The following is a 27,166-nucleotide window of genomic DNA, read 5'->3' on the forward strand; positions in this document are numbered from 1 at the left end:
CTGATTATTAACCTCCAGAGTAAAACATGTACACTGTGGACAGGAATTCATGTTGATATGTATTTATACACATCTATAATATAGTTTGGTTCAGTACATTTAGGGTATAAGCCTATAGTGTTATTCAGTTTACCTCATTTAGGGAACAAAAATGGTTAGTGAAAGATTATGTTTAATCTATCTAATTTCCCATTCTAATGATTTTCTGTTAGTTACTTCTGGGGCTTAATTTTAAAAGACTACATAATGCTATAAAAATATCTCTTGTGAGATAGTGGGTGAATGCACCCTCCAGAACTTCCTATGCCTCAAAAAATATAATTTAAAAAAATTTGACTATAATCTCCAAAGTACCATGTGATGGCCTACTGCCTACAATTCTACCAGAAGTCTTTTATGCTGTTCTCTCCTTGCTATGTTTGCAATACTCCCCCTCCCCCGCCAAAATGCTTGGCTTTCTCTTGCATAGAATCAAATCAAACAGAAGAACCTGTACTGTGTGACAAACAGAGAAGATAGTTAGAGCGTCCTTCCATTTGGCATGTATGCTAGATTCCTACATTACAGTACACAACCATAATTCTGGGCAAATAGACTAATATTACAATGCTTAAATTATCATCGGGATTGTTGGTAGATGATGATGGTCTGATACTGTAGGTACAATCCATATTAAAACAAAACCTAAACATGCTTCTTAGCACTCTTAATAGAAGCTAATCAGAGACATGTTAAGAATCACATACCTGCCCACATACACTTAGCTACTTAAAAATATAATAAGCCATCCAGGTCTATCTCAGCAGGAAACAGTAGTCATCACACCACAGGAGGTCTCCTAACAGTTCCAGTAGAAACCAATACATCCCCAGGCAGGTCACATTAACAGGACGGTGAACACATGGACGAAGAAACACATGTTTCTTCCTAAAGCTACAGCTTTAAAAAAAAAAATACAAGGAGGAAAGAGTTACATCTGAAGACATTCTAACTAGAAAATCTGCTAATGACTGATGGTGTTAGATCCCACTGTGTCACAGCCTAAGGGAGTGGGTAAGAAGCCAACATGTTTCTTAAAGTCATATGAGGTATTCTGCCCCCTCCCTTTACCCCCACCATATTTCGAGGGCACCCAGTTATTACCAAAGTCTTTCAATAGGTAAATGTCACAGACAGCAGCTGGGAGGGACCTGTGAGGAGACCGGGTGACACCGAGCTCTGCTCCTGAAGCTTCCCCTGCACACATCAAACCTCCGAGTCTCCAGCATAATCATCTACATCTACAGCCCCAGAGTTTTGTGATCCCATGATTCCATTATTCCATTTTTAAACCTGTGGAGTGGGAGTGTTTCTGAGTACCCTGTTCACACAGATGGTGGTGGGAAGAATCTCAAGAATATACTGCATGTAGTAAATGCCCATTTCACTACGTAATCACCCCCTTCACATCTCATATGAGCAGAGATGATGTTATCTTACAGACAGTCACAAAAAGACAAGTGAATAATGGCAGCACAGCATCAGCATACATATGTGTAAGGAACATGAAAGAAGAAATTCTTCCCAATTACATACACCTGAGGCTCTGAATGAGCTAAAGATGTAGTGTAATAGGACCAGGTCTGCCCTCCACATATTAGGGGGAAAGCAGAGGAGGGAAGGCAAGAGGACCTATCTGAACGATAAAATCACACACACTGTCTCTGTATTCCTGATGTTCTAAAAATACACTGCACTGACAAGTCATTTGTCAAGGCAACCTTTCTGAGACTAAAACGCGATCAATGTGCCAACCAACACTTCTCCACTATCATTTCATTTTGAGCCTTGCTTCACCCTTGTCTTCCACAAACTGGCTCTTTAGAAAACTGACCCACGCCACAATCTTAATATCTGGAGTTCAGATACCACCCTCTCACCTATTATCTTAGAGCCATTTTATGCATTGTACTTTCTCAGTTTGTCATTGCACATTAGACGCTGGCAAAAACTGTACCAAATTTCATTATCCTAACATACAACTGTCAATATGCTTGAACGTGGTGTCTCTTTACCTTGGTCTCCTTGGCAGAAAACTCTGAGGAGTTGGAAATTTTCATAGACTTTGACCGGTGTGACTGCCGCCGGATGGAATCCTCCCGGGAATATTTCACAGAGCCTGAGGTCCTCACCCGCACCTTGCTGGCACTCTGAACACTGTTCACGCCAATCATTTTGCAGGCTGACCGGGGAAGGGGCTTGGAGAAATACAAAGGCACTTTCCAGCCGCTGCAAGGCTCTTATGCTGGAGGAGCTCCGCTGGGCCGCGCCTGAGCAGCTCAGAGCTCCGAGATCGCCTTAGCCCAGGAAACACCAGGCTGCTTCCTCCAGCGTCAACTACCCTGCTCGCAGAGAGTCTGATTGTTCCAGGCACAGCTCACGTCACTGGCTGCGAACAGGAAAAAAAGCAACCCCAGCCCTGCTACTTGTCTCTCTGTTACACACACACACACACACACACACACACACACACACCCCATATTCACACACTGGAACAAATGGCAATTGGCCAGGCAAGCAATTCATTAACATTCCAAATAGCAACACTATTTCTCTTGTGATTGCGCAGCAAGCTTATTAATGTCAACAACAAAATAGAGAGACCACAAATAAAAGTCTCAAGTAATCTGTCAGGCACTACGTGGGGTGGGAACAGAGATAAATTTTCAAAAAGAAAAAAAAAAATACGATGGGCATCAAAAGGCTCAGTCAATTCCAAGCAAGGAAAAGGATGACAGCCACAAAGCCATCCCAATGAGCATTTATTTTCCTCTCCCCTTCCTGTTCCAGGCCACATATCATTTAACAGTAATTCAAACTGCATTGCCTTTTGAAGAACTAAATGTTTCTTACAGCCTCAGACTACTACAGCCAGACGTTTAACCAGGAATGTGGTCAGCCCGTATGAGAAATCCAGAATAAAGATGGTGTGTCACCTCCCTCTCATACTGAAAACTTAAAAAAAAAAAAAAAATCCATCGGTTAGCACATGTTAGCTTTAAATATGGCTTAGAGTGAGACACATAAAGCCAACTCTGACCAAGAAGGAGCAAGAAGCTTTTCTAAGAGCTAGAAATGCTCTGTCAGCACAAGAATGCATGCAGCCCCTTGAGTGAGAATTACAAATTGGAAGCTAATAGAAGACCAGAGAATTTTAGTTCCTGACATGTGAAGTTCTGAGTATAATACTCAGGATTGCAATACCTCACTTATCTGGAATCCCTGGGGTATACAGGGTCAGTCACAGAAGCCTCCAGATAAAGGAGGGCTTAGTGTTAATATAAATACAATTTTAAAATAGTTTGTAAAATGCCAATCCGGAAGACAGTGCTGCCTCAACCGACCCCACTCCTCAAATCTGATCTTTTCTTTGATGACTCAGGATTACAAACTTTGTACAGTACAAGGCACAGCTCCTGAGCACTATTCAGGAATGTGGGCTGTCTCCTCTGCTGACAGTGAGCCTGGCAGGTGAAGCTTGGACTTGGGCTGGGCTGCACCCCACGTCGGGGGCTACCTCCTACCTCCTCTGGCCTCTCCACTTCCCATCTCCCACCCTTGAAGCCCATGAAGCTTCAACTCTGCTACGAGCGAAACAAAGACATTAGAGAACTTTGGTAGAGTCTGGTCTAAGATGATAATAGATAATCGCTTCTGGACGATCCTGGAGATCTTCTCTGCTTTAAGAATGCAGAGTTTAGAGTCTATGACATCATTTTTGGCTACTTTAAGGTAAACTTTCCTCTCTTCCCAGGTAATCTGAAGCTACTGAACCTTTTAAATTAAAAAAATTCTGGGGCTTCCCTAGTGGCATAGTGGTTGAGAGTTCGCCTGCCAATGCAGGGGACACGGGTTCGTGCCCCGGTCCGGGAAGATCCCACATGCCGCGGAGAGGCTGGACCCGTGAGCCATGGCCGCTGAGCCTGCGCATCTGGAGCCTGTGCTCCACAATGGGAGAGGCCACAACAGTGAGAGGCCCGCGTACCGCAAGAAAAAAAAAAAAAAAAAATTCTGCAGTGGGGCTTCCCTGGTGGCGCAGTGGTTAAGAGTCCGCCTGCCGATTCAGGGGACATGGGTTCGTGCCCCGGTCCAGGAAGATCCCACATGCCGCGGAGCGGCTAGGCCCGTGAGCCATGGCCGCTGAGCTTGCGCGTCTGGAGCCTGTGCTCCACAACGGGAGAGGCCACAACAGTGAGAGGCCCGCGTACCGCAAAAAAAAAAAAAAAAATCTGCAGTGACTTTATATTTTACAAAGCATGTTCCAAAGACATAAAAAATGATGATAAAGTCACTCGTTTAGAACATGCATAATTCTAACTTAAGCATATGGTGATTCTATAGGCCAATATCTCCATTTAACACAAATAAGCCTGAGGTAGAACCCATGAAGGAACTAGCAGCAGAGCCAAGATAAAAATTCAAAAAGTACTAGTGGAAGACACGAGACCCTGCTTCAACGTGTCAGAAACAGGGAACATGCTGTAAAAGCAGCACATCGTTTGGGTATTTGCCAGGCAGAATAATGAGGAGTGAGAAGACACCTCCTGATGAACTTAATTTCCTTTTCCCCACCAAAAAGCTTACATAAAAAGAATGAAAACCATGTGCTGCCATGTACAGAAATGGAATCTGATATACAACCTGATTTCTGGGACGTTTAGCAGAAATATCCTATCTTTACCCAAATATGTTACCTTTATCCAAAGACTGCCCAGCTGGTATTATTCCTCCTGTAATGTCATTCCTAATAACAACTTTCACCTGTTTAACACCTTATACTTTACAGCAGTAGCACAGGTTATCTCATTTGGGTTCTCAACTTGAAAACATTGTGAGGGGGTCGAGGTGAGTGGGGATTGTAAAACCCCCTCTTCATAGGCGGCAGAAGTCAGTTCGGGAGGTGATGGCAGAGCCGCATTCAAATCCTCACTTTGAGCCACACCACACACCACGCAGTTTCCTCATACTGTTCCCAGCACTCTCGTATCGGGACAGAGTGAAGAGCACAGAGCCATGCCTCCACAGGGTCAGGGTGAACAACACAGGGAACACGTGAGGAAGCTGGCGGGGACCCCTAGCACTCAGGACCCCTGGGTGCTCTGACCCCACCCTACCAACCTGAACTCAGTCCCACTTCTTCCCAGCACCACCGTCCCCTTCAGTCAGGCCTGTGTCTTCATTCCCTAGGACTGCAGCCTCACTCAACCTGCACACGCAACACATGCTTGCCTGCTTGCCGAGGCTCTCCTGAATGGTCCCTGCTGGTGTCCTCCCGCCGGGCACTCTCTTGCTGCACCCTGATCCTGGCTTTCACCATTCAGGGTTCAGCTCAAATGTTACCTTTTCCAAGGGACCTTCTCTGGCCACCCTCCTGAAACAGCCCCGACCCCGACCCCAGTCACTCTCCATCACGACTGCCGTCTCCTGTCTGTAGGGCATCCCTGGCTGTCTGAAGTCCTCCGCGTCGCAGAGACTATAACAGCATCTGCAGAGAGCAGGAGCTCAATGACTACTTGTCAAATAAACTCCTTAAATGTACAGGAAGTTTCCCTTCTCTATTGTATTTCATGTCATTTTCTTTTTAAGAAAATTCAGCATAATCTTTTTTTCTGAAAAATGACTATAGTTAACGCAAAATGAACTTCTTTCCTAAAGGTAAAATAGAGCATGCAGTGAATTTTAAGTTTCCTTCCCACATTAGTTTCCCAGTCCCTTTGCCCAGAAAGAAGCAATATTGCCAGATTCCTAAGCATCCTTCCAGAGACAGTCCATCCATGGACACTGTGTGAGTGTGTATATGTATCCTTTTTCTTCTTATGGGCTACAAATGAAAGCATGATATATGTTCTTTCTGTTTCTTGTTTTTCCTTACCATCAAGATCATTCTACTTTAGCACACATAAATCTCCCTCTCTCTGATTCATCGCTACACAGTATTCCAGCATACAGATGTATCTGGGTCTTATTACTGGACATTTAGTTTGCAGTCCTTTGCTTCATAAATAAGGATGCAGTGAATATGCCTGTAATGTAGCACACCTTAAATAACATTTAAACAATATGGTTTTCCAACTGTTTTCTGAATAAGTCTAATTTTCCTCCCCTTACATTTATATCACCCACAGTTGTGGTGTTAGGCACATATGGGGTTCACAACTAGATTCAATATTTAATGATGGCCCCATCCTGCCCCATCCTGCTCTGAGAAGGCTTGACCGTTTTTAGACATCAGCCAGCCTGTGCAGAGGAGCTTGCTTGCTATAAAATAGAGGCAGGCCTCCTGGAGAGCAGCAGCTGTTTAAAGTACAAAATAACTTTTCATAAAAGCTTTAGCAGAAAATAAAGGTGACTTCCATATCAAATAAAAATTGTAGAAGAAACTTAATTACGCAAATTAACTGGAAGGCTGGGAATCCATACTGTACCTTCTGATGCTTTCTCTTACTGAAGACACTATTTGGTACACAAGCCCTAACAAGTTTCTAAAAAGTGTCCCAGTTAATGGTCAAAAGAAAAACTCTCTAAACCTCTCAAAAGGCAGAGTCCCAGAGAACTGAACCCCATCTAATACATTGCTCATGTGTGCCTACCAGGTGCCAGGTGCCAGGGATACGTACAGCACCAATACCGTAAGGCCCTAACATGCAGCTGGCACCCAGTTGGGGGTGGGAGGCGGGGTCAGCAGGAAATTCTGCCACAATTACAATGGTACCTTCTGGATACCCATGAACTAAAGACTTGGCAGAACTCCAGTGAGATAGTTGGGAGGACGACAGTGGCTTCTAGGCAGATGCGTCCTTCCTCTTTATAAAGCTGGGACAAAGTGAGAGAGTGACATGGACTTATATACACTACCAAATGTAAAACAGATAGCTAGTGGGAAGCAGCCACATAGCACAGGGAGATCAGCTCGGTGCTTTGTGTCCACCTAGAGGGGTGGGATAGGGAGGGCAGGAGGGAGATGTAAGAGGGAAGAGATATGGGGATATATGTATACGTATAGCTGATTCACTTTGTTATACAGCAGAAACTAACACACCATTGTAAAGCAATTATACTCCAAAAAAGATGTTAAAAAAAAAACACAAAAAACCACTGTGGAACCATTAGCAGAAAAGGCCGAAGACTGAGTTAAGCACTCTGGAGAGAAGCCAAAGTGGTAATGAATTCTAAATATCAACTGTCCAGAGGTACAATTAACACAGTAGGGGAGGGAAGAGAGGCATGAGATGCAAGAGGAAACCAGCTTCAGTTTATTTTCAGAACAGAATGATGGCCGTAAAAGGATCTCATGGCTCTCCTAGGTTCTTTAGGTCACACTGGCTTGTATGGAACAGAGTAAAGTGAGCGAATATGACCTGGGAGTCAAAGTCACATGGCCCGACATCTTCAAGAGGCTGGTGCTACTGTCACGAAGGTGCTAATAAATGATTTCTTTTCTAGGCCATTCATTTGCACTTAATCTCATTGGGAGAGCTGGAAGGAACCTTAGAAATAATCACCTTCAGTCTCTTCATTTTATAGATGAAGATTCCTGAGGCCCAAGAAACATGAAGCGGCTTGTCCAGGGCCTCATAACTAAGTGACAGAACTGAGACTTGTGTCCAGGTTTCCTAATTTCCAATAGAAGCTGTTTTTCTCCTGTGCTATTTGCTTCTTGAAGCTAAACATTCCACAACCACACATCTTTTCACACTGCTTTTAAGGCTTAAAATGGTTACCTTGAAATCCAATATGAGGAGACTGACTCCAGAAGTGAATGGAGGCCAGCCACTCATGTAATAACTGCAGAGAGGAGGCGTGAAAAATCAACTCTACCAACAGCTTAGGAACAGTCTGGGGGGCCAGAAAAATGTGTGGAAGCTTCCTGCCCCTAACATGGCAGGAGTGAGGTAGGTATCGTTCCATTCTCTGGGTACTATTCCTTTCCATACAGCAACATGATCACAAAATTAGTCAGTCTTCCAGAGAACAATATCTACTTTACCACAGTCATTGAGAGTACATACAAACAACAAATGGCTTTAAATAATAAAAAGAGATAAATTAGATAAAAACTCCCTGCTTTTTTCCTGTCTTCTTCCAGGCTTTCCCAGCTGATCCTTTTCTAATCTGAGGACCAATTTTAAACCCCAGCAGAGGGTGGCAGCCATCTAGCGTCCCACATGGCAGGACTAGATCCTGATCCCCAGGTGGTCCAGCCACATGAGACCTCACGCAGGCTCCCCTGCCTCTGTTCTGTGCTAAGAGTCTGTGCCAGAACCCTGTTGCCACGCGTCACCAATCTACCACCTTAATGGATTAGACACCTCACAGACTACTTTCCAAAACAGAACTCATACAGCTTCTCTCAGAATACAGACTGGACCTGCTCTCTGGTCCCTTATCCTTCAATCCCAGCCTGAGGAGCTAGTTTCACAACCCATTCCCTTTGTCCACTAATACTTTTCATAAAGGTCTGATAATGCTTATCCTTGCCCATCTCAGGTGGGCACAAAAGTGAAAAGTTTTGTCTAGCCATGGGGCTAAAGATTTCCTTCACTCATAAGTCATTATCTGAAATGTAAACTAAGCCCAATTTTAATGAACAATCACTGTCTTCGGTAATTGGCAGTTGAAGGTCGAAGTTGTCTTTGACTCGTTCAACCCACGAGGATGTGCTGCTTCCCTCCAGCGGCCCTCAGCCTCGCCTGTAGGTTCACAGGCTCTAGTTCCATCTGTTCCTTAAACACACAAAGGAACAGGATGGGAAAAAAAATCTTTAAATAGAACCTTCTTACATTTAAAATTAAATAACATTCTTGCTGGGGGGAGGGGGAGGCGGGGGGAGAAACCACCCTGTAAGCATGAAATAGTTCCAAACTTGAAAAAAACATTATTTATCCCTCATAAACCAAATCCAGTCATGTAAGACATTTAGACAAGAGTCATATATTAGACTTGCTATTTAGAAGCCCAGAAACACAGAAGGAAAACTGCATCTTTGTGTTCATAAGACATAATTCTGTGTAACTGACACTGCCACATTCAGCTCAGACCTTTTCAAACCATCACATGGAAAAGCAACAAAGAACTTTGTCTTGAAGTCACTAGACCTTCTGGAGGGGCAGAAAACCTCTCATGTACCACTAAGACACTAAAACCTTGTTCTGTGCTGGAAGAAGGTCCTCTTCATTCTATCCCAAAGTACATACAAAATGCAGATACAGAAGTGGTATCATTTCAGACCTCCCAGAGCTGTTCTTCTAGCTGTTGGAGGAAGTCATCAAGAGGACACGTCTACCAGTTGACCCTGGAGCCGGACCTGGGCACCCAGAGGCTCCTCACCCAGCCCCCACCCTCGGAATGTGCATTCCACTTGCCTTCCCCGTGCTAGGAGCTGCTCAAGGACGCGGCCTTGAGACAGTAAGGTAGTGTTGGGACCATCTGGACGGCCTACCTGACGGGAACCCACTTAAGGCTGCTTATAAACTTTAAGACCCTGGGCTGGTGCAGAGATCCGCTGTGTCTCAGATGCCCAAGACAAGCCTCATAAGTTCCCTTGCGTATTAAACCTGCCACCTACCAGTCCGGAGTGACTGCCTCTTTCTTCGGTTTCTCCTTGCCCTCCTCATATGGGGCCAGGTTGTGAACCAACACCAGTGAGTAAACCAGTAATTACAGATGGGATGGTAAGTGCTGAGAAAATATTCTGTCCCAGAAGCCAATCCAATAAACCCACCCATAATAATCTCATTTAGTGTCAATTCAACAAATATCCCCTAAGTACCTAAGTCATGCCAGACACACTGTCCAGAAGGAAATAAAACGGTCAGATATCGCTGCCCTCGTGGAGCTTCACGCCAAAGGCAAATTATTCTCTAAGCAAGAAACGATGCCAATTACAGTACATGACTGTACTTGCATTTTTTCCAAAAAAAGATGATTTGTACAGAGAGAGCATTTGCTGCCTCACTTTCATTTATCAGAAAGTCCTCTAAACCCACAAATTTTCATTTTCCATTTCTTTGCTTAGTTCACTTGGTAGTCTGGGTCACTTATCAGTTTCTATCTGTACTTAATAATTTCAAATCATATTTATAATTTCACCAAAAATGGTCACCACTTGGTGTTACATAAGAGTAACTATAAGCTCTATAGTGCAAAAGACAAAACACCTGTTTAATTCTGTTCACCACCATGATTTCCCTCATTTGTTATGTCAGGCACTAAGAACAGAATATTAAACAAAACCAGACAGATTCCTGCTCTCACTGAGCTTACGCTGAGATAGACATCAACTAAAGAACGATTCACTGAAAATAATCAAATAATCACACAAGCAAATGTAAAACAGTAGTGCGCCACTATGAGGTACTCTGTGTCTCCACGGGTTCTGACCTAGTCAAAAAAAACTAAACAAACAAAACCAGCAGATTTCTACTTAATACTCTCTGCCTCATCCAAATTTCAATGTGGCCAAGACAGTAACGGTGGCTTCACCAAGGTTAATAGCACTTAAGGTGGCAGCAAAGTGCAATGGTTCTGAGCCAAGCAGACCTGTGTTTACATCTTGGGTTTGTCATTGACTGAATGTATGACTTTGGGTAAGTTACTTAAATTTTCTAAATCTCAATGAAAAATGGGGGAAACATGACTCAATGGACATTTGATGATTTCACGCTACTCACCAAGAACTTCCTACTTTAGGGGAAACTCCCACTGTGTGCCAGAGTGGGGGACAAATAGTCCCTGTCCCTGTAAGTTAGCAGTGAAGGCCATGTGACCTAAGCCAGCCACTTGATGCTGCCAAGGGAATGACACAGACACAGGGTCAGAGCATCCCTGTAGCAGAAGTGGTGGCAGCTGTAGGGTCCTCACCACACCTTTCCCATGGAAGCCACTTGGCGTTTCCTCTGCTGTCAGCATTCCTTGGTGGGAAGCTATTTTCCTACTATGATTCTTAAATAGCCTCCCCCTCCAGTTTGTGAGCTACCTGATGACTTTCCAATAAATTCCTTTATACTTCAGTTATCCAGGGTCAGTTTCCATTTATTTTGTAGCCAAGAATCCTGGCTATAAGAAATGACATTATTGGAGACAGTGGAGAGGAAACACAGATGAAGCACTTAGCATAGCATCTGATATGTAAGTGGCATATCTGTGATAATTGGGTAGTAAAGCTAGATCCCGATATGCTATAAGACTTGTGATTTTGAGATCTGAAAATACTCCTGTCCAAGTTTCATGAAACAAACAATAAAGCAGCTCAAGTTAGAGCTTCACTTCAGTAACAAAGATTAAGAAGATCCTGGTTCCTATTTAAGCCTGAGTGGCCAAATACAAATAATCATCAATAAAACATTTGTGTTTCCTGTGCCTTAAACATCTATCCACCACTCCTACCCCAACCCTACTCCACACAGCAGTGTCTGCTCATCTGTTCCCACTACCACAGTGCTCTCCAAGTCTCTGGAGAAAACATTCTGCACAATGCAAGTTAATTAGAAAGTGAGGTTCCTTCTCTAGATGAAATCTTTCCTTTCTTACTTAGATAATAAATTAAAATTATTCTGATAAATGAAATGGTTTTCAACTTAGCAGTGCTCATTCAAGGGATCCTCAGAGCTGGCCAAGTATGTGCTAGAAATTTATAGTAGCATTTTTATGGGGGATGCTAACCATTAGATGTTAAAAACAGTCCAATACACATTTTTATGTAAGAGGAACCAATAAATGGAAACACAGAATCTAAGGCAAATAGCATTCAAAAGGGATCAGAGCTAGGCTTTCAATTCTCAAATTTTCTAGGGAAAAAACCACTCCTAAGAAGACTAAAAATCTCTAGCAGAAGGGAAAAACCTCCTTACAAAGAAGAGCAACAACCAAGGGCTGATGAGAGCTAGTATGACAGTGAGATCGAGATCCCAACTTGGGTTGACAATCTAAAGTAAATCTTAATGTCTCTTAGAGGCAGCTGCAGACACACAGTCATTGATACCCGACAGCCCCAAATAAGCCTGGTAGACAGGAAAGTGCAAGCGTGAGGTAAAAAAGTAAGAGGTCAACAGCATCTTTCATGCCTCCTGCTCTAATATGTTAGAAACACAACTGGGTAAGATATCAAATACCTTAAAAACACACTATTAGTTCCCTTCCACGTACTTTAGAAGACCCAGAGGGATTGCACAGAACTAATGGGCAACTTCTGTCTATTCTCTTGTAGGGGGTATTTTTACTAAGTAATCATTGATATGTACAAAATAACATATAAAATACATAAAACACATTTTGTATACATACAAACCACACAAAAACACATAAAAACATAAAAGTAATGTTCATGCAAGATATTAAACTAATAATAATCAAAGTAAACACCCTTCAAACCGCCACCCCCAATATGTGAAATAGAATATAACAGGGCCATTAAAGCTTCCTGGGGTCCCATTCCACCTGTTTTGCTGTTCCTCCATCTAAACGCTCTGGAAAACAATTTGGCATTATCTCGTAAAGTAGAATTTGTCACCTTATGACCTGGCAGCTCTTCTCCCAGTACTATACTCTAGAAAAACTCTTACATATATGCTCCAGGAGATGAGTTCAAAAACTCATTGTTTGTAACAGGAAAGCATGGGAAACCCTTCAAATGGTTAAATTAATTATGGTAACTTCGTACAACACAACAGCATATCTTCCTATTGTGAGGGAAAGGGTAAGGAACATTCCTGGTGGACACTGTGCTGCACTGCAGGACAGCTCTGAAGGGGCACCTCTCTGCTTCAGACCTCTGCTGAGGCAGCGGAGGCCCCTGGGGAGACTGCATCACAGCCTAGCTTCTTTTCCTCTCTCCTCCAAAGTGCATCCCACCCTTCCCGGGTACCATCTGGAGAGCACTTCCCAACATACTCCCTATGAGTTAATATGTGACTCAAGAGTTTGCTGCCCAGGGATCTTTACTCAGGCCCTCACTTACCTCACTTACCTTACTCTTGTAATCCTTAGGATAAGCCCTACTAGGTAGATACTGTTAATCTCACTTTAGAGATGGGTTTCAGAGAAGTTAGCTAAATTGCCTAAAGTCATTCAGCTGAAATCAGGACTTGAATCAATGTTGACTCTACTAGTTTCCTAAAAGCTATGCTCTTACTATTACTCTGTGGGGCCTGAGCTTAGCTTGTCTTTGTATACATTCCTAGAAGCAAAGAGAACTGCATTTCTTTTAAAGTATTCTTTGATTCAAGTCCTAATTGTAACTTTTCTCCAGAATTATCAAGGTTTTACAATATATTACAGCATATATTTATTTTACTATATATTTATATATGTATTTATTTTACTATATATTTACATTCTACTATATAGTTATATAAAATACTATATATCTACTATATATTACAGTATAAATATATTTTACTATATATTACAGTAATACAGCATCACAATCGCTCACCAAGTCATGATGAGTCTACTGGTTTACGAACATAAGGTTAAATAAGAAATATTTAATTTTTATTGAGCTAGCTCTGAGAAATCTGGCTCCACCACCTTTAATCATTCTGACCAGGATAAGGGAGAGCTGCTCAGCCTCACATCACACCATCATTAGTTACGGGGCAAAGTTTAGGGCAGTACTGTCCAAAAGAAATGTAATGAAAGGTGCATATATAAGTTAAATTTTTCTAGTAACCTTATTAAAATGAGTAAAAAGAAAACTGGTGAAGTTAACTTTAAAAACATATTTTACTTAACCCGACATTATCTAAAACATTATCATTTCAATGTGTATAAAATTTGTAATAAATAAAAATCCTTTTTGTATATTAAGTCTTTGAAATCTGGTGTGTGTTTTACACTCACAAGCATCTCAGTTTCGACTCAGCACGTTGAAGAGTTGGAAACAAAGGGCTAATGATGAGATGTGAGAATTTCTAGTATTTCTACTCTCCACTCCTTTCCAGGCAACAATAAAAGTACTTGACATTCAGTAAGACTTGTCATAAAAAATTTTCTCTCAAATATGAAGCCTGTCTCCTTGATGATCTATTTAAACAAGACAGAATTTTCATTTATTTATATTACTGAGGTCTGAGGTCCTTGACGGACCAAGACATAATTTCTTTGCCATCAGCAGACTTGGGAGCATTTTGTCATCTCAGAGTATTAGTATTATTAAAACAAACAAACAAACAAAAACCCTCTTAAATGGAGGGTTCCAAGAAAGAAACAAGGTACCTTCTCTCTTCCTTTATCTTAAAATCCCCAGAATGTCCCAAAGCTCTGCCTCTGATGGTCTGAGTAACCTCCAGCAAGTCTCAATTTTTTAGGGACCTGCATTCCTCATCTATGAAATATGGGTGTTGAATGAGAAATCTCTATAGTTCATTCCAGAACCAACATTTTGTGACTACATGGCAGAGTGTGATGAACAAACTGTCTTCTGAAAAGCAACCAAAAATTCATTTCATTGTTGTTTTGCTTCTTCCTGAGAAAAAGTTGCACATTATTTACCTATCAGTGTTAAACTAAATATTGGTCCCCAAAGTCTACATCCTAATCCCTGGATTAGGAGATTTTTATGTTCCTCTGTAAATATGTTACCTTACGTGGCAAAAGAGACTTACAAGTTGTGATTATGTTAAGGACCTTGAGGTGGGGAGACTACCCTGGGTTATCTTGGTGGGCACAGTGGAACCACAAGTGTTCTTAGAGAGATGTAGAAGGTCAGAGTCAGAGGACACGTAACAACGGAAGGAGAGCTTACCACATTTGTGTTGTCTTAAGACACTAAATTTATGGTAATTTGTTACAGCAGCAACAGGAAGCTAATACACCTAATATATCATGCTAGTATCATCCCAGATGGCATGTTATGTGCCTTCTTTATTAGGAGTAGATGTACTGATTTCTAACTAATCTTCCTATTTCATTAGGGTTGAAAGGTTTTATGTTGGTTCTTATATGTGAGAACAATAACAGTATATAAGTTTCAATAAAAATAGCACTTCCTCTTTCTGGAAAATATGCAGAAATATTAAAATTTTAAGTTACCATTAATGAAGATAGCAAGTCTATATTAAAACCAAGGCATCGGGGGCTTCCCTGGTGGCGCAGTGGTTGAGAGTCTGCCTGCCGATGCAGGGGACACGGGTTCATGCCCCAGTCCGGGAAGATCCCGCGTGTTGCGGAGTGGCTGGGCCCGTAAGCCATGGCCGCTGAGCCTGCGCGTCCGGAGCCTGTGCTCCGCAACGGGAGAGGCCACAACAGTGAGAGGCTCGTGTACCACAAAAAAAAAACAAAAAAAAAAAACCAAGGCATCTAAGAGCATCTGAAGATCCACACTGCCCACCCCCTAAAAAAAATCTCAAATAGGCTCCTCAGGAAATGGATAAAAAGATTATCTGGTACAGCAGAGATATCCTGTTGTCAATCAAAATCCCTTTTCTTCTCCATGGTACAGGGTTGTTGCTGGGAAGATCCAAACACTGCTCCCAGCCCCATCTGCAGCTAGACGCCCGCCAACAGAGTGTGAGTGATGGAACCTATGCCACCTGCAGTCCAGGTCCTTCAAGAACCACTGGCCCCTCCATGCTCCTTCTCCTTTTACAAGCCAGACACAGAACAATTAAGATGTCTCTGGAGATGATGAAGGCACAGAATGCAAAGAGGCTGCTATGTTTCTGTGAAGAACCTACTCACCAGGAATGTGTGCCTCAGACAACTGGATAGGCAAGAAATACATCTCTACTGTGTCTGAGCCACGATGCAACTTGGGATCATTTACTATAGCAATTTAGCCCACTCAGACTGATACATCTATTAACATTTAAGAAAGGAGACCCAACATTTGGTTGTTGAGTTTACTTCCATGGTGACAAATTCATTGTATGTGGTAAAAATTGTAGCTTTGTGTGTAGTGAACTGACTAATTTTCTACTCACTGGGTCAATTACTCTATATGAAGGATAGTTTCCTCAGAAAATGTTTGCTGAGATGTTTATAAATCCTGGTAAAAAATTTAAGGTAGTGTCAGTACTTCTGGGCAATATATGATGATAAGAGAAAAATAAAAGGAATTCAAACAGTGTGAAAGGTAAATTTATCATAAACTCTTGTATAGGTATACTGAGATACAGAATGGGTGTGTGGTAAGACAGGGAAAAAGTGATATGTGGTGTATTTTAATTATTTGCATTATTTAAATCAAAGTTCCAGTGTTACAGATTGCACAAATTGTAAGGAGACCTTAAAAAACAAAAATCAAGCTATAGATTTTGCTCTAGTTCCCTCCTTTCTTTACTAAGCCCATTGGCAAATGGTTAACTTTTCCTACTTATTTCTAAGAATAAAATTTTCCCCACAGGCAGTTAATCAACAACCCGATTCCTGGAAAACTGTGATAATGTGAGGCTTCCTCACTTGCAAGGGCATTTGATGGAATCTTGCTTGAGTCAAATGTGCTTCATTTTCCTAGGCCAAGAATTAGAGAAATGGGATCTGAAATCAACCACCATCTTTTTGGGCTCTCATATTAACATTAAACATAATATATCTGGGCTTCCCTGGGGCTGCAGTGGTTGAGAATCCACCTGCCAATTCAGGGGACACAGGTTTGCGCCCTGGTCCAGGAAGATCCCACATGCCGTGGAGCAACTAAGCCCGTGCACCACAACTACTGAGCCTGCGCTCTAGGGCCTGAAAGCCACAACTACTGAGCCCATGTGCCACAACTTCTGAAGCCCACATGCCTAGAGCCTCTGCTCCTCAACAAGAAAAGCCACCACAATGAGAAGCCCGTGCACTGCAACGAAGAGTAACCCACGCTCGCTGCAACTAGAGAAATCCCACGTGCCGCAACAAAGACCCAGCACAGACAAATATAAATTAATTCTTTCAAAAAGAAAATTGTACATAATATATCTTCTAAACACAAAAAACAGGGGGGAACTTCTAGACGGCAGAGGAGTAAGACATAGAGGTCACCTTCCTCCCCACAAACACATCAAAAATACATCTACATGGGGAACAACGCCTACAGAACACCTACTGAATGCTGGCAGAAGACCTCAGACTTCCCAAAAGGCAAGAAATTCCCCACGTACCTGGGTAGGGAAAAAGAGAAAAGAAAAAACAGAGACAAAAGAATAGTGACGGGACCTGAACCTCTGGGAAGGAGCTGCGAAGGAGGAAAAGTTTCCACACACTAGGGAGCCCTTTCACTGGTGGAAAAAGGGGGGTGGGCGGGGGGGGGAAGCTTCGGAGCCATGGAGGAGAACGCAGCAACAGGGGTGCAGAGGGCAAAGCAGAGAGATTCCCACACAGAGGATCGGTGCCGACCAGGACTCCCCAGCCCGAGAGACTTGCCTGCTTACTCGCCAGGGCGGGAGGGGACTCGGAGCTGAGGCTCAGGCTTCGGAGGACAGATTGCAGGGAGAGGACTGGGGTTGGCTGCGTGAACACAGCCTGAAGGGGGCTAGTGCACCACAGCTAAATGGGAGGGAGTCCGGGAGAAAGTCTGGACCTGCATATGACGCAAGAGACCATTGTTTCTGGGAGCGGGAGGAGAGGGGACTCCTTCCCTGACTGCCCATAGAAGGGAAAGCACCAGCTTCAAAGATGGGCACAAGCTGTGGCTATCAGGTCGGACCCCAGAGACGGGCATGAACCGCTAACACTGCTGCTGCAGCCACCAAGAAGCCTGTGTGCAAGCACACGTCACTATCCATAACCACCCCAGAAGCCTGTACAGCCTGCCACCGCCAGGGTCCTGTGATCCAGGGACAACTTTCCCGGGAGAACACACGGCGTGCCTCAGGATGTTGCAACGTCACGCTGGCCACTGCCACTGCAGGCCTGCCCTGCATTCCAATTATAATTACCGTACCCCTCCCTCCCTCCCCCGGCATGAGTGAGCCAGAGCCCCCAATCAGCCGCTGCTTTAACCCCATCCTGTCTGGTTGGGAACAGAAACCTGAGGGCAGAGGTCAGGGCAAAACCAAAGCTGAACCCCAAGAGGCGTGCAAACAAAGAGGAGAAAGGGAAATTTCTCTGTGCAGACTCAGAAGCAGTGGATTAATTCCTCACAATCAACTTGATATACCCTGCAGCTGTGGAATTCCTGAATAGTAAAAGAATCATCACAAATTGAGGCGATGGACTTTGGGAGCAACCGTAGACTTGGGGTTTGCTGTCTGTGACTTAATTATTTCTGATTTTTATATTTATCTTAGTATACTTTTTAGTGCTTGTTATCACTGGTGGATTTGTTTCTTGTTTGGTTGCTCTCTTCCTTTTTCTTCTTTTATTACTTTTTAATTTTTTTATTTAAATAACTTTTTTTTTTTTTTTTTTTTTGGTTTTTTTGCGCTACGTGGGCCTCTCACTATTGTGGCCTCTCCCGTTGCGGAGCGCAGGCTCCGGACGCGCAGGCTCAGTGGCCATGGCTCACGGGCCCATCCACTCCGCGGCTGCGGGATCCCCCCGGACCGGGGCACAAACCCGCGTCCCCCGCATCGGCAGGCAGACTCTCAACCACTGCGCCACCAGGGAAGCCCTATTTAAATAACTTTTTAAATTTTTTTATTTTAATTATTTTATTTTATTTCATTTTTTAATTGTTTTTTCTTTCTTTTTTTCACCCTTTTCTTCTGAGCCGTGGGGCTGACAGGCTCTGGGTGCTCTGGCCTTATGTCAGGTCTGAGCCTCTAAGGTGGGAGAGCCGAGTTCAGAACACTGGACCACCAGAGACCCCCCGGCCCCACGTAATATCAATCGGCAAGAGCTCACCCAGAGATCTCCATCTCAACACTAAGAACGAACTCCACCCAACGGTCAGAAAGTTCCAGTGCTGGATGTCCCATGCCAAAAAACTAGCTAGACAGGAACACAACCCCATCCATTAGCAGAAAGGCTGCTTAAAATCATACTAAGTTCACAGACACTCCAAAACACACCACCACATGTAGCCCTGCCAACCAGAAAGACAAGATCCAGCCCCACCCACCAGAACACAGGCACCAGTCCCCTCCACCAGGAAGCCTACACAGCCCACTGAACCAACCTTACCCACTGAGGGGAGACACCAAAAAAAAAAAAAAAAACGAGAACTACAAACCTGCAGCCTTCAAAATGGAGACTCCGAACACAGTAAGTTAAGCAAAATGAGAAGACAGAGGACTACGCAGCAGATGAAGAAGCAAGGTTAAAACGCACCAGACCAAACAAATGAAGAGGAAATCTGCATTCTACCTGAAAAAGAATTCAGAGTAATCATAATAAAGATGATCCAAAATCTTGGAAACAGAATGGAGAAAATACAACACACGTTTAACAAGGACCTAGAAAAACTAAAGAGCAAACAAACAATGATGAACAACACAATAAAGGAAATTAAAAATTCTCTAGAAGGAATCAATAGCAGAATAACTGAGGCAGTAGAATAGATAAGTGGCCTGGAAGATAAAACAGTGTAAATAATTACCACAGAGCATAATAAAAAAAAAGAATGAAAAGAATTGAAGACAGTCTCAGAGACCTCTGGGACAACATTAAACATGCCAACAATCGAATTATAGGGGTCCCAGAAGAAGAAGAGAAGAAGAAAGGGACTGAAAAAATATTTGAAGAGATTATAGTTGCAAACTTCCCTAACATGGGAAAGGAACTAGTCACTCAAGTCCAGGAAGCACAGAGAGTCCTATACAGGACAAATCCAAGAAGAAACACACTGAGACACGTAGTAATCAAACTGACAAAAATTAAATACAAAGAAAAACTATTAAAAGCAGCAAGGGAAAAGCAACAAACAACATACAAGGGAATACCCATAAGGTTAACAGCTGATCTTTCAGCAGAAACTCTGCAAGCCAGAAGGCAGTGACAGGACATATTTAAAGTGATGAAAGGGAAAAACCTGCAACCAAGATTACTCTACCCAGCAAAGATCTCATTCAGATTCAACAGAGAAATTAAAACCTTTACAGACAAGCAAAAGCTAAGAGAATTCAGCACCACCAAACCAGCTTTACAATAAATGCTAAAGGAACTTCTCTAGGCAGGAATCACAAGAGAAGGAAAAGATCTACAATAACAAACCCAAAACAATTAAGAAAATGGTAATAGAAACATACATATTGATAATTACCTTAAATGTAAATGGATTAAATGCTCCCACCAAAAGAAATAGACTGGCTGAATAGATACAAAAACAAGACCTCCCATATATATTCTGTCTACAAGAGACCCACTTAAGACCTAGGGACACATACAGACTGAAAGTGAGGGGATGGAAAAAGATATTCCATGCCAATGGAAATCAAAAGAAAGCTGGAGTAGCAATTCTCATATCAGACAAAATAGACTTTAAAATAAAGACTATTAGAAGAGACAAAGAAGGACACTACATAGTGATCAAGGGATCAATCCAAGAAGAAGATATAACAATTGTAAATATTTATGCACCCAACATAGGAGCACCTCCATATACGCAGGCAAATGCTAACAGCCATAAAAGGGGAAATTGACAGTAACACAGCAATAGTAGGGGACTTTAACACTCCACTTTCACCAATGGACAGATCATCCAAAATGAAAATAAATAAGGAGACACAAGCTTTAAATGACACATTAAACAAGATGGACTTAACTGATATTTATAGGACATTCCATCCAAAAACAACAGAATATACTTTCTTCTCAACTGCTCATGGAACATTCTCCAGGATAGATTATATCCTGTGTCACAAATCAAGCCTTGGTAAGTTAGAGAAAACTGAAATCATATCAAGTATCTTTTCCGACCACAATGCTATGAGACTAGATATGAGTCACAGGAAAAAATCTGGAAAAAATACAAACACATGGAAGCTAAACAATACACTACTAAATAACCAAGAGATCACTGAAGAAATCAAAGAGGAAATCAACAAATACCTAGACACAAATGACAATGAAAACATGACGACCCAAAACCTATGAGATGCAGCAAAAGAAGTTCTAAGAGGGAAGTTTACAGCAATAAAATCCTACCTCAAGAAATAAGAAAAATCTCAGATAAACAACCTAACCTTATACCTAAAGCAATTAGAGAAAAAAGAGCAAAAAACCCCAAAAGTTAGCAGAAGGAAAGAAGTCATAAAGATCAGATCAGAAATAAATGAAAAAGAAATGAAAGAAACAATAGGAAAGATCAATAAAACTAAAAGCTGGTTCTTTGAGAAGATAAATAAAATTAATAAACCACTAGCTAGACACATCAAGAAAGAAAGGGAGAAGACTCAAATCAACAGAAGTAGAAATTAACAAGGAGAAGTAACAACTGACACTGTAGAAGTACAAAGAATCATGAGAGATTACTATGAGCAACTCTGTGCCAATAAAATGGACAACCTGGAAGAAATGGACAAATTCTTAGAAAAGTACAACCTTCTGAGATTGAACCAGGAAGAAATAGAAAATATGAACAGACCAATCACAAGCACTGAAATTGAGACTGTGATTAAAAATCTTCCAACAAACAAAAGCCCAGGAGCAGATGGCTTCACAGGCGAATTCTATCAAACATTGAGAAGAGCTAACACCTATCCTTCTCAAACTCTTCCAAAATATAGCAGAGGGAGGAACACCCCCAAACTCATTCTACGAGGCCACCATCACCCTGATACCAAAACCAGGCAAAGATATCACAACGAGAGAAAACTACAGGCCAATATCACGGCTGAACATAGATGTAAAAATCCTCAACAAAATACTAGCAAACAGAACCCAAAAGCCCATTAAAAGGATCATACAACATGATCAAGTGGGGTTTATCCCAGGAATGCAAGGATTCTTCAATATACGCAAATCAATCAATGTCATACACCATATTAACAAACTGAAGGAGAAAAACCATATGATCAACTCAATAGATGCAGAAAAAGCTTTCAACAAAATTCAACACTAATTTATGATAAAAACTCTCCAGAAAGCAGGCATAAGAGGGAACTTACCTCAACATAATAAAGGCCATATATGACAAACCCACAGCCAACATCGTTCTCAATGGTAGAAAACTGAAACCATTTCCTCTAAAATCAGGAACAAGATAAGGATGCCCACTCTAGTTTTGGAAGTTTTAGCCACAGCACTCAGAAAAGAAAAAGAAATAAAAGGAATCCAAATCGGAAAAGAAGTAAAGCTGTCACTGTTTGCAGATGGCATGATACTATACATAGAGAATCTGAAAGATGCTACCAGAAAACTACTAGAGCTGATCAATGAATTTGGTAAAGTAGCAGGATACAAAATTAATGCACAAAAATCTCTTGCACTCCTATAAACTAATGGTGAAAAATCTGAAAGAGAAATTAAGGAAATGCTCCCATTTACCATTGCAACAAAAAGAAAAAAATACCTAGGAATAAACCTACCTAAGGAGACAAAAGACCTGTATGCAGAAAACTATGAGAGACTGATGAAAGAATTTAAAGATGATACCAACAGATGGAAAGACATACCATGTTCTTGGAATGGAAGAATAACCATTGTGTAAATGACTATACTACCCAAAGCAATCTACAGTTTACATGCAATCCTTATCAAACTACCAATGGCATTCTTCACAGAACTAGAGCAAAAACTTTCACAGTTTGTATGGAAACGCAAAAGACCCCGAATAGCCAGTGCAATTTTGAGAAAGAAAAACAGAACTGGAGGAAGCAGGCTCCCTGACTTCAGACTATACTCCAAAGCTATAGTAATCAAGACAGTATGGTACTGGCACAAAACCAGAAATACAGATCTATGGAACAGGATAGAAAGCCCAGAGATAAACCCATGCACATATGGTCACCTTATCTTTGATAAAGGAGGCAAGAATATACAATGGAGAAAAGACAGCCTCTTCAATAAGTGGTGCTGGGCAAAATGAACAGCTACATGTAAAAGAATGAAATTAGAACTCTTCCTAAACTCCAAATGGATTAAAGACCTAAATGTAAGGCCAGACACTATAAAACTCTTAGAGGAAAACATAGGAAGAACACTCTGACATAAATCACAGCAAGATCTTTTTGATCCACCTCCTAGAGTAATGGAAACAAAAACAAAAAGAAACAAATGGGACCTAATGAAACTTAAAAGCTTTTGCACAGCGAAGGAAAACATAAACAAGACGAAGAGACAACCCTCAGAATGGGAGAAAATATTTGCAAATGAAGCAACTGACAAAGGATTAATCTCCAAAATATACAAGCAGCTCATGAAGCTCAATATCAAAAAAACAAACAACCCAATCCAAAAATGGGCTGAAGACCTAGACATTTCTCCAAAGAAGATATACAGATTGCCAACAAACACATGAAAGGATGCTCAACATCACTAATCATTAGAGAAATGCAAATCAAAACTATGATGAGGTATCACCTCACACCAGTCAGAATGGCCATCATCAAAAAGAGAGGGTGTGGAGAAAAGGGAACCCCTTCTGGAGAGGGTGTGGAGATAAGGGAACCCTCTTGCACTGTTGGTGGGAATGTAAACTGATACAGCCACTGTGGAGAACAGTATAGAGGTTCCTTAAAAAACTAAAAATAGAACCACCATACGACCCAGCAATCCCACTACTGGGCATATACCCTGAGAAAACCATAATTCAAAAAGAGTCACATACCACAATATTCATTGTAGCACTATTTACCATAGTCAGGACATGTAAGCAACCTAAGTGCCCATTGACAGATGAAAGTAAAAGAAGATGTGGCACATATATACAGTGGAATATTACTCAGCCATAAAGAGAAACGAAATTGAGTTATTTTTAGTGAGGTGGATGGACTTAGAGTCTGTCATACAGAGTCAAGTAAGTCAGAAAGAGAAAAACAAATACCGTATGCGAACACATATATATGGAACCTAAAAAAAAAAAAAAGTTTCTGATGAACCTAGGGGCAGGACAGGAATAAAGACATAGAGAATGCACTTGAGGACACGGGGAGGGGGAAGGGTAAGCTGGGATGAAGTGAGAAAGTGGCATGGACTTATATACACTACCAAATGTAAAATAGATAGCTAGTGGGAAGCAGCCACATAGCACAGGGAGATCAGCTCGGTGCTTTGTGACCACCTAGAGGAGTGGGATAGGGAGGGTGGGAGGGAGATGCAGGAGGGAGGGGATATGGGGATATATGTATACATATAGCTGATTCACTTTGTTATACAGCAGAAACTAACAGAACATTGGAAAGTAATCATACTCCAATAAAGACGTTAAAAGAATAAAAAATGAAAAACAAAAAACAAATAACAGTGCAGCAACTCTCCGTGTTTCCCTTTGGAAACAGATTTCTTAATTTAAGCACTTAATTAGATATAATATAAAAGGTACCTACAATCCATGAATTCATTATAGGCTGTTAGAAGTATGAATATTTTATAGATTCCCATGGATGAGTCATCAAAAGAGTATATATTTATATTAATAATAGGGAACATGATGTAGTTTCTAGAGCATGGTTGTTTTCTTTTAGATCAAGCTCTTAAAGATATAAAACACCTTTAAACAGTATGAACATTGCTTAAAGGCTGTATGCCACACTTATCACCTTAAACCTTTCTGCTACACTTGTGGAAATCAGCAGTTTGCTTTGGAAGCTAACCATCAGCATGGGCACAGCTTGGTCATTTAGCCTTCCCCCTGCAGGCCTGAAAGACAGGATGACAGCTTCTAGGTCTGTAGTTATATCAATAGACGTGGTCACCTGTTATAAATTATCTGAACTCTGGAGCATAAGGACTCAAAGAAACTTCATTGTATAAAAAAGAATGTTTTTTTTTTTTAATTGGGGTGTAGTTGCTTCACAATGTTGTGTTAGTTTCTGCTGTAGAGAAAAGCGAATGAGCTATATGTATACATATATCCAAGGCTCATTTCCCCATCAAAAAAAAACCCAAAACAGACTAGATACATAATACGATGCAGAAAAGGCAGTTTCATTTTTATTTAAGGGGAAAAAAAGGCCAAAAAGTTAAATAATTTTCCCAAGACACCAAAACAAGGGCATAAACAGCTTGCCTTTCTTGTCTTTTCTGTCTTTCCCTCTGCCTATGTCTGAGGAAACAGTAGAACAGAACTCAGAACACCTGAGTGATGCTGCAACAATGCCACCATCCTGCTGCACAACCTTGCAGGCCCCTTCACGTCCCCAGGCCTCAGTCTGTTCACCTGTACAGAAGTAGGAGCTCTAAGGTCCTTGCAGGTTTCAAGTTCTACAGTTGCATAAAATTACATTTTATCTTAAATACTGTAACTAAGATTTTTTGGTCACAGGAAATTATACATACCTTGAGTTGGCATAAGTAATTTCAATAACAAAGCAAGGTTCATTCAGCTTGCTATAAATTTTAAACCCATATACAGTAACCTATTTTAACAAGCCCCCATGTGAAGACTGTAACTTAAAACCTAGCATATAGCAAGGAACCTCCTACACAGGACAAAACAGAATCATAATGATTACCAGTAGAGTATAGTTGATCATTTATATTATAGTCCAGTTAAACCAAATATATATGTGCTAATGTCATCACCATGTGAGTTAAGTCCTTTACTGTAGAAAGACCAAAAAAGTGGCTTCCAAATAGAGCACAACAAATCAATTCCAAGATGTTTAAAAGGATATACACATCTATCTGTCAAGGTGAATTTTCTTCAAATGCACTGGGTTTATTTGGCAATGTTTAGTGTTTGTCTTTAAGTGGATATTTACTTAGAGTGGAATTATTCACCAATTGCAAGACCTTTTACAATAGCATAGCCAACAGCTTTCCCAAGGGTGTAAACATCTTCTTACGAAGTAGAAACTTATAAACAACATTTCATCTCAATCTTTTTCCATCTAACCAAAAAACAATCACGAACGTGTCCTGAATGTGAAACACTATGTTCACAGGACCATTTATGGAACGTAGGACTTTTTGCCTACAAATTATATGAAAATTATGTGAAAGAACTGAAAATAAAAGCAAAAACAAACTCTTTCAGATCCCATTCATTTTAACATTTTATTTCCCGAGGCAGAATATTTCCCAGGAACCCTGAGGTTGATTTCCAGTACTTGGAGTGGCACATACCACTGCCAGGCATTGTGCTACCTATCACTCATCCATCTGCAGAGGAAGCTGAGACAACCTACTTGTAACTAACAGTTCTTTCTACTGTTTAAGATCATCTGGAAAAAGATGCAACTACTTGTAAGTCTCTTTCTCTGATCCATATTCTCCCCAGTAACTTCAAAACATGACCTGGAGAGTTCAGTAAACTATCCTGAGCCCATAGAAACGGCAGTGATGAAAGATGGAGGCGGAACTGTCTGGGGAACCTCTGGCTACTTATGCTCTCTAAGTTTCAGTTTTCAATTCTGTAAAATAGACACATTTTATGTGCCGTGTATGTATATGTAAGTAAACTACTTACAGGTTCTTCTCAGAGTTACAAGATGGAAATCACTTAAAATGTTAAGGTATATACTCCTATACCTTAAGTGATACTCTTTACAAGAGGCACTCTATTGTTTCATGCACTGCTTGCCAGGGCAATTTTCATGTTCTCCTAAAATGTCTTTCTCTCTTTTCTGAGACTATCTTGATTTTCGTGCTTTTCTGAGGACAAGAACTGTGAGAAATCCTAGCTGGAAAACTCTTTTATTTGCCAGTGGTCAATAGCTGGGTGAAATGTCCTTTAATTCTCTGCTGCTAGCACTGCACCAATCAGAAGGCAATACTACCATAGGGCCTGAGCTCCCTCACTGTTCCTCTGGCTACAGGGTCTTTTCCCCTTGAAGAACGGACCAAGGCAGAGATTTTTCTGGTGCGCATTCTGTGGCTTGTAAGACAGAATGCAGCTCACTGACCAACACGTGAATGACTCTGCAGCTACACAGACCCATGCACTCAGGAAGGGCTTACCTAGAATTAGACTGTATTACTGTCCCCTCCAAGGCACCTGAAGATGCTCAATCAGATTTTCAAGAGGTTGAAATCAAAATTGCTTTCCTTCAATTCTTCATTATCACTAGAATGTTTGAAATCTGAGGGGATCAAATATTTACATTTCAAGGAAAAGTTTGAAACAAACTTCTAATAATACAAACAATTAATGTGTCTTTTTTGT

The 27,166-nt window shown here is 41.4% G+C and overlaps 1 protein-coding gene across 16 annotated transcripts in view; it reads right to left on the reverse strand.

Moving 5' to 3' along the window:
* Positions 1-27,166, reverse strand: part of PSD3 (pleckstrin and Sec7 domain containing 3) — a 573,112-nt gene that overhangs the window by 184,608 nt on the left and 361,338 nt on the right. The window contains exon 1 of one of the 16 annotated variants that reach the window (XM_067721859.1): positions 2,055-3,958. The exons of 13 other annotated variants lie outside the window; for them this stretch is intronic. In XM_067721859.1, the coding sequence (XP_067577960.1) occupies positions 2,055-2,213 (159 nt within the window). In that variant the 5' untranslated portion in view covers positions 2,214-3,958. Of the gene's footprint in view, positions 1-2,054; positions 3,959-4,234; positions 5,525-27,166 lie in introns of those variants that run through there. 2 more of the 16 variants (XM_067721852.1, XM_067721848.1) reach the window with 2 other exon arrangements.

Source organism: Pseudorca crassidens, chromosome 21 (assembly GCF_039906515.1).
Source record: "Pseudorca crassidens isolate mPseCra1 chromosome 21, mPseCra1.hap1, whole genome shotgun sequence".
Taxonomy (NCBI): domain Eukaryota; kingdom Metazoa; phylum Chordata; class Mammalia; order Artiodactyla; family Delphinidae; genus Pseudorca; species Pseudorca crassidens.